Source organism: Magnolia sinica, chromosome 2 (genome assembly GCF_029962835.1).
Source record: "Magnolia sinica isolate HGM2019 chromosome 2, MsV1, whole genome shotgun sequence".
NCBI lineage: Eukaryota > Viridiplantae > Streptophyta > Magnoliopsida > Magnoliales > Magnoliaceae > Magnolia > Magnolia sinica.
Window position 1 is genome coordinate 39,374,995 of NC_080574.1, and position 8,475 is coordinate 39,383,469.

Sequence of the window (8,475 nt, forward strand, 5' to 3'; positions counted from 1 at the left end):
AGTCATGCGGTCATAACTGTATAGTTTTACGGTCATCGGACTTTCGACGTGCGGTCCAGGTCCGATACGGAGTTTCAGTGTGCTCCCGAGAGCAACCGGGTTTAAGGATGGATTCTAGATTTCAGGGTAACATAGCGTCAATGATTATGCACGATTTGGGAATTCATAGTTTGCTCCGCTGAATTTCATGTTTGCCCCGCTGATTTTCTAGTTTCCCTTGCCCCGCTGAGTTTCTAGTTTGCCCCGCTCAATTTCTAGTTTGCCCTGCTCAATTTCATATTTGCCCTAGTTGATTACATGTACTTTTTCGATCTAATACGAATCCAACCCATTTCATGAAGAAATTGTGACCAATTAACCAACCAACAAAACCAATTACAAATAACATCTTCTTGCTGCATCGAAACACATATGTGTTCACTAATCTAGCTAACGTTGAACTTGGTAAAATGATATGGTTGAATAATTGAAAAATGAGATTAATCAGGAATACACATTGATCAGGAGATTATGCATTGAATTTTTTATAGTTTGCCCCATTGAATATCTAGCTTGCCCTGCTCATTATGCAGTTTGCCTCGCTCAATTTCATGTTTGTCTTGATCAAATTATAGTTTGTCTTGCTTACGTTGGTAGTTTGGCTTGCACAATTTTCAGTATTTTCCGTTCCAGTTCTATCTCCATTTCATATGAAGCTTGTTCAAATTAATGAAATGCTACATTCTTTTCAACGTAGTCTGATTTTGTCCACAGTGTTTATCTTGTGAATTTTATGTTTGATATGTTTTTTAATTCATCTTTGCAGGCGACGAATATTCTGTCATAATCCCCAACCCAACATGTAGGTGTACACTCACATGGTGGTTTGACAAGGTGAAGGGTGGAGTGGAGAAGCAAGATAGTCGCCTAAATTTGTTTAGGCAATCTCCTTTCTCATTTCTATTGCATGTTACATCCTTTAGATTTTTAGGGGCTCTATTTCACCTTCTTTTTGTAAAATACAAAGGTGATCTACTATTTGAGATCAAAGGGAGGCGATTGCACTTTACCGAGATGGACTTCGCCCTTATTACCGATCTTAAGATTAGAGATCTAACTGTACCGAAGAATCATTGCACTACAAGTACATTAAGAGACAAATACTTCAAAGAATATCCAGTATTAAAGAAGCAACTAATGGAGGTGTTTGAGAGATTAGTTGACACCAATGAGCATGAGGACGTCGTGAAGGTTGCCCTACTTCTAGTTGTGGAGCACTTTCTTAGGGGAACCGAACTGAAAACCATGTGCCACATGGATTATATTTACCTAGTTGACTCGCTAGATGATTTCTATAGGTATCCCTGGGGTAGTTTGGGATACTATACAATATCACAAGGAATTGAATCTGCTGTTGCTGCATCAAGTTCCCCTCGGTATACTATATGTGGTTGCGTCCTTCCTCTACAAGTAAGAACACCTTTTACTTTGTGTATGTTTTCCCTCTATAGTCAATTATGGATTTTTAACCTGGTGCAATTTCATTCTAACAGGTATGGGCAGTAGAGATATTACCGGCCCTACAAGACTGTGTTGTTTCGTATGTTCCGCATCAAATTCCACGCTTCATCAATATCGAGGCTGGAAGGGTTGGAGGTATAACAGAATACATCCTATTTTCAAGGGTAAAGCTATAAGTTTATATATATATACATATCATCATTTACTTCGCTTAACTTGACGTATATGCTTTTTTATTTAACATTACTCTTTGTTCCTTTGCAGACAACAGTAGTAATGAAATTAGAACCAACGCTACGAGAATGGGAAACGGATGCCGTTCGCTCTGTGCGTGACAGTTTCCAGGTGAGATGCTATGGAAAACGAGGTATAATTTCATATCTACCATTGTAAAGTTATCCTTACTCTTACATATCCATTTATATATTTTTGTAGCTTACTGAGACCCAGGAAGATGATGAGGAGGGTAATGAGATTGATCATGAGGAGGGTGACGAGTCAGATGATAGCGATGAGAAAGGCGTGGAGGGAGAGGGACCGAGGGGTGGTGTACTGAATGTTGTTCTTATGGAGGAATTTATTATTGAGAGGGAAGAGTTGAAGAAGGAGAGTGAGGAATTGAAAAATGAGAGGGACGAATTGAGAAAAGAGAGGGCAGAGATGAGAAGGAAAGAAGCACTGTTTGATAACTGGGAAACGTTACTGAGGAGGGAGAAGGAGTTGTTCTTTGTGGACAAGGAATGGTTCTTCAAGGACAAAGAAAAGTTAGCGAATGAGATGGAGGAGTTTAATAAGGAGAAGGAACATAGTCGTACATAGAGGGGACGTAATGTGATGGAGGAGAAGGGTGAGGAGTTGAGGAAGAGCGTGGAAGTAAATGATATTGAAGATAAAGAACTTGGACTTGTGGATCTTGATGTGCAATCGTCTAGTAAGGTCAAAGGTAATGTATGGAATGAATCCACTTCTCATGCTGTTTATGAAAGGAGAGCCAAAAGGATACCAAAGCCGTCATATTACAAGATTTCTCCATACTTGTCCTTGTCTACATTCGATACAACCCCTGGGGCGGACAAGGAATCGTTCTTCAAGGACAATGAAAAGTTAGCGAATGAGAGGGATGAGTTTAATAAGGAGAAGGAAGGTAGTCCTAAACAGAGGGGGCATTTTGTGATGGAGGAAGGTGAGGAGTTGAGGAATAGAGTGGAAGTAAATGATACTGAATATAAAGAACTTGAACATGCATCCACTTCTCCTCCCGTTTATGAAAGGAGAACCAAAAGGATACCGAAGCCGTCATATTATAAGGTTTCTCCATACTTGTCCCTGTCTGCATTCGATACAACCCCTGGGGCGGTTCGTGAACCCGAGCAAGTAACAACTTTTGTTACTTCTCCGATACCATTTCCTGTACAGATGGATCCTTTCAGGATACTATCCGTACAGGAGGTGAAAGAGGCAGAGGACTGGTATGAAGCAAACAAGGACATGTCAGAGGGAAAATGGTTCGGAACGATATGGATGAAGGATGCCTGAGTTGATAGCGAGGTAAGCATTACTAATTTATTCTCTGTATGCATCGATTGCCATGTAATTAATTGTTATAGGAATCTATGACGAAATCGTACTATCCTATTGATTAGGCTATCGACACGTACATCGACTTCCTTGAGAAAAGGCATAACGCCCTCTCAATAACATATCCTCATAATTGCAAGTTCTATCCTACGTATTTTACGGTAAATGTTTATTACGGCAATCCTTAATCTATTTGAAAATTTTACTTTATTACATGTATTGAACTTTGATCATGTTTGTAACAGCAAAGCCTCGAGGGGTGTTTATCGGTTTTGATCCCATACCGGGCCTCCAATTCAGTGTTAGAACGGTCGTCGCTAATAGGCCAGCTGAACACGGCCTAATCAATTGCCAGGCAACGAGATAAACCATACGCTAGAGCGATTTGGTGTTATGAACGGGTAATGCACTCGTCACAGAACATCATCTCTTACTGTTATAAGTTTTATCATGTTTTGACAAATATATTATTTTGTGAATCATGGACATGTTTATGCGCCAATAAATCATGACAATTCACTTTGGTTTTTGCTTGTCATCTATCCTAGAGAAAGAGAAATCATTATTGTGGATAGCTTATACACATATCTAACGCCGAAGTTCAAGCATAAGATGAAGAATATGACCGATGCACTCCCCGTTCTCTTCCATGCCACTGGAGACAGTATTGCGCTTGAATGGAAGAAGTGGATCGTCAGATTCGATGAATCTGCACCGAAGCAGGATAATGGTTATGACTGCGGCATATTTGTGATGAAATTCATTGACATTTTGTGTAGCGGTCTCACCTTGGAGGGAATAGACATGTAAAAATTCACCTCCAATTGGAGGAAGTCAATAGCATATGATTGCTTGTCTATTGTCAGGAAGTGATATTTGTGCAGTGCATGGGAGAAAATTTTTCTAAGAATGTATTATTCAGAGGTTTACAGTAATCTTGGAGTGCTGAAAATTTCCAAGTATGTGCATTTCAGTGTAAGTTCCTTCTCTAATCACGATAACCTTGGGAGGGTTGATCCGAATTCCTCTCAAGTCTATCGTGATTAGAGAAAGAACTCGCACTAAAATGCATATACTTGGAAATTTTCTACATACTCACCGGAAGTGCAAGTTTCGATGTATAGCATACTCTGTAATTTTAGTGAATGATGAAATGAACTTTATACTGTCCCACAATATTTTCAGTTTGTCTCGATATGCTCATCGATCAAGTACAATGCACATGGAACTCGATGTTTGGCAATTGCTCTAGATCAAGTTCAATGTCTCGATATTACACATTGTATGGATTTTATGCACAATGATGCAACCACTGTTGGGCACTTCCTACTCTTTTTTACTGCAATGGGGTGATTTTTAAAGGGAGGTCAGAGATGCTTGTGTTTTCTCTACGCCATGTTTGGAAATTATGGGTTCATGCCAAACTGCAGCAGGGGAAACTGGGTGAATATTATGTGGGGAATATTAAAATTGAAACCTGTATGATCATTTTGCTCATTCTTCCTATGCACCCAAGCTTTGAAATGATTTTAAATGTAATCCAAGCTTTCACCTTGGAGTTCAAATCCCTTGGATTTGAAACCCCCCAATTACCATATGGTGCGAAACATATTAGGAGATTTGAAATCCCCTCAATGCTTCTTATAGACACCAACGATCTTTCCTCTACGGCCTGTTGTTTTGGTGTGCTGACCACGAACACGGAGACCCCAGTAGTGCCTCAAACCACGATGGTTCCTGATCTTCTTCAGTCGCTCCAAATCATCTCTCAACTTCATATCTAGTGCATTTGAGACAACTTGAGAATACCTCCCATCCTTGTAATCCTTCTTCCTGTTCAAAAACCAGTCTGAAATTTTGAACTGGCGGGGGTTGGCAACAATCACCATGAGGTTCTCTAGTTCTGTCACAGATAATTCACTAGCCCTCTTGTTCAAATTCAATCAGCCTTTTTGCATACGATGTTGGCGAAACGCCTCCCGATACCTTTGATGGAGGTCAGAGTGAACATGGTCTTCTGCTTTCCATCGACGTTCGTGTTCAGAACACGAAGAATGTGTTGGAAATCTTCGTTCGCGATTAAAGACATTTTTTCGCCGAGAGGATAGAGCTTTCGCTGGAGCCATGAATGCAAAATCGCTAAGAATGGAGAAGACCATCGCATATTCATAGTTAGGATGACCATTAAATGTCCCTTCGCTGCTGCTGCAGAAGAACCACACATCTCACGCAACTATGCTTATCATTCCTGCAAAGAAACATTTCCAACTTGAACAATCACAAGCATGCATTCCTATAATTTGGCAATTGTATACGAACCTCTAGATTTCTTGACACCCAGTACATGTCCCCATTGCTTTCAACAACACATCCAATAGGTCTTAAGTACAAAACATACCTATCAATGCAATGTGCTTATTGGAACGAACATTTCGAGCATCATTCAAAGCATGGAATAGATTAAGCCAAAACACAGATATGATTCAGGGATAAGTGAATAAAGCCAGCGGAAGACTTATAGAAAAATATGTGTACAAGTGTAAATCCTTGAAGTACATATACAAACCAGGTCGTATGAAAGTGTTATTTAACAAAACTATAAGTATCAAGTTACATCATTTAAATTCCCAAAAATAATCCCAGAGATCCCGCGCATCAGACCAAGGCTCGCTAGAACCCATCTGAAAACTGCATAAAAGAGAAGGCAGCCTCATCATCATCCATCTCCCGCTCTGCCTCAGAAGTCGCATCAACATCTGCAACATCAGAACCTAAGACAGAGTCTGGTGGGTGTTTAACACCGCCCCAGAACGTGGGAGTGAGTGATCAACTCAGTGGAACAATAAGGCACTGGTTAACATGTTATCAGTTCAATCAAGCAGTAATGATAAAGCAGAACAATTAAATAAATCCTAAGTACTCTTGTTAATGCAAGGATGTATGCAATATGATGCGTGCCCTCACGCGTACACCCTCAGCGTCTTCATCTTACGTTACGCATGACATCGCCTCAAAGTGCGCCACATCTACAAAGCACATGCAAATGCGGTGCATGGATATGATTACCAAGTTGTTATTAGTCCTTTTCATACAGCAGGATTGGGAAGCTAAGATACCTTCCTCATATCACCATCCAAACAGTGATCCATTCTAGGGTCGTCAATCCTAGACATCTCATACGATCATATATTTAAGGTCGTGGCAAAGGGCTCGTCACTAATCAATGCACGCCTTTCACACTTTTACTACCACAGTTCGGCTCGTCACCTCCTTGCGGTATTCAGGTATGCTCGAGGTCACTACAAAGGGCTCGTCACCAATCAATGTAGGCCGACAGCACGAATATAGTGTCCCATACCACCATAATCGGCTCACGAGTTTAGTTGCTCACTGGTCACTACGGGGAGGCTCGTCACCCCAGCGTAGGCCGACAGCTCGACCACGGTGTCCCATACCACTATGTCTGGCTCATGAGTCTTAGCGGATCAAGGTACCATGGTTATTAGGATTTTACTGGTAAGTTCGGTACCCTAGATTCAAGCAGTAGCGTCCATACATGGTGAACATATATCGGATAATTGGGTTACTTGACGAACTCGACTAGCACGAGCGCACATTGAATTGAGTGATATAGAGTGCGTAAATACTCCGTGTGGCCAAACCACTGCCGACAACTCTAATACGGCTCGGGTTCGTCTAATACATCCTATGTGGTGAAAGCAATCTCAGCCACGAACATAGGGTCAATTACCGATTTCCTGGACTAATGCATAGTCCCAAACACATTACACTACTACAGATGTTCATATTAAATGTAAAACAGTAATGGAACAACAACTTAAATCATGGTACATACGCATCTGAAGAATATCAACTTAACATAAACGTAAGCATAAGTAATGCTTGAATTTAAATAACATGGAATGTAACTTGCATAAAGGAAATCATCCACATCAATAGGAGTGTTGAGAATCACTTCTCAACGCCCGCAATTAGTGTAATAAGTTACACTTTAGATCATTCATGCATTTCTACAAACACTTAGCATACATGGAACAACATACATGACGTATGTTGAAATACATGCATTTAGACAATTCCTTTTACCAAGGAGTTGTCATACATACATCTAGCATACATACATGACAAATAATCATGGCAAACACAAGTGCATATTTTATACGTATACGGTACTTTATACATACACCTAGAATACACAAATCTCAATATAACACATGCATATCAGGAAAGCAACGTAAACACAACATTTGGCATGCGAAATCTCATCCATAACAAGGATAAATCATTCACTGGCATTGAAAGCCTTGAAAACCATAACCTATATACTTAAAGTCTGCACCTTAAGCAAGGAAAGAAACACCGAACTGATTTAGACGAGTTGTCTTCGTCAACGGCGACAGATTACCCTAAAACAAGGATAGAAATGAGATACAACAACACCAAGACTATTCTAAGCTCCAACACAGATTAGGGTTAGGTTAACTTACCCCAAAAAGAACTCAAAACTGTCAGAATAATGATTCAAAGTGAAGGTTCAAAGATGTAGAAGAACAAGAAAGAATCCAAGATGATTCACCAACTTATCTCTCTCACTTTCTCTCTCTTTTCCACTCTCTTTCCAAGCTAGGGTTAGAGAAAATTCGTATGGAAAAGAGAGCTAGGGTTTAAGGACTATAAATAGGCCTATTTTTTATGAAAATAACCCCAGGGTCAAGGTATACTTAGGGTATAACCAAAACCCGACTCTCGCGATCTAACGAAGCACTTCTGGTAGGCTTATAACCACGAAAGGTTGGACTTAAGCTCACTGACCATGGATCTAGGTCAGGCTGAGTTTTGGTACCGACCGACTCTTCAGATCAGCCGTGGCGGACCACACTCAATTCAACGGTCACGGAATCTCGATCAGGTCCACAAGCACTAAGATATGCCTGGGCCACCTTCCCTGATCAGAGGGTGAAATTGGGTCAAAATCCAACGGTCAGATTGCTTAAAATCGTCGCACAAGCGACACGACTCAGATTTCATAAAAACTTATTAAATTCCAACCGTTCTCACACTCTTCACTCCGAGCTCAATCAAATCGACCCAGAACATCAGATGGACTTGATTTTTGAGGTAATAGTCAAGCCCAACTCGGTGACCGCAACAGCCTAAGATCATCGCCATCGGACTTTCGACGCGGTCCAGTCCGATCCAGATCTTTCAAAAATTTCCTAGAACAACCTGGATTTAGCGATGGATCCCGGATTTCCGAGTAACGTAGTGCTAACTAATCTACAAGTTTAGAGTCATGCGAGATCGAATTTAAAGTGATTGATGCAGATTTCACAAGCAATCAAGTATAGCGCTAATTACCCCAAAAACAACTACTTA

General features: G+C 40.6%; 2 protein-coding genes and 1 pseudogene across 3 annotated transcripts; 2 read left to right on the top strand and 1 right to left on the bottom strand.

Annotated features, from left to right (window-relative positions):
* The first annotated feature begins 778 nt into the window (after positions 1-778).
* On the top strand, positions 779-1,676 carry LOC131225015 (uncharacterized). The gene is made up of 2 exons (XM_058220445.1): positions 779-1,449; positions 1,533-1,676. Exons 1-2 carry the CDS (start codon positions 1,054-1,056, stop codon positions 1,674-1,676), a joined length of 540 nt encoding a protein of 179 aa, XP_058076428.1. The 5' UTR covers positions 779-1,053.
* Positions 1,677-1,757: 81 nt separating this feature from the next.
* On the top strand, positions 1,758-3,230 carry LOC131228528 (uncharacterized). 2 transcript variants are annotated; one of them, XM_058224237.1, is made up of 2 exons: positions 1,758-1,845; positions 1,936-3,230. In XM_058224237.1, the coding sequence occupies exon 2, from the start codon at positions 2,335-2,337 to the stop codon at positions 3,034-3,036; it is 702 nt and encodes a 233-aa protein (XP_058080220.1). In that variant the 5' UTR covers positions 1,758-1,845; positions 1,936-2,334; the 3' UTR covers positions 3,037-3,230. The 2 variants fall into 2 exon arrangements, with proteins under 2 accessions (XP_058080220.1, XP_058080229.1); XM_058224246.1 differs by having other exon boundaries at positions 1,764-1,845; positions 1,936-2,371.
* Positions 3,231-4,707: 1,477 nt separating this feature from the next.
* On the bottom strand, positions 4,708-5,197 carry LOC131228536 (small ribosomal subunit protein uS13z/uS13y/uS13x-like; annotated as a pseudogene).
* Positions 5,198-8,475: the final 3,278 nt, after the last annotated feature.

Excerpts from the sequence above, each read along its gene's own strand:
- LOC131225015 (XM_058220445.1), top strand. The coding sequence starts at position 1,054 with ATGGACTTCGCCCTTATTACCGATCTTAAGATTAGAGATCTAACTGTA. Across the intron at positions 1,450-1,532 it reads GTTGCGTCCTTCCTCTACAA|GTATGGGCAGTAGAGATATT; the intron begins GTAAGAACACCT and ends TCATTCTAACAG.
- LOC131228528 (XM_058224237.1), top strand. The coding sequence starts at position 2,335 with ATGGAGGAGAAGGGTGAGGAGTTGAGGAAGAGCGTGGAAGTAAATGAT.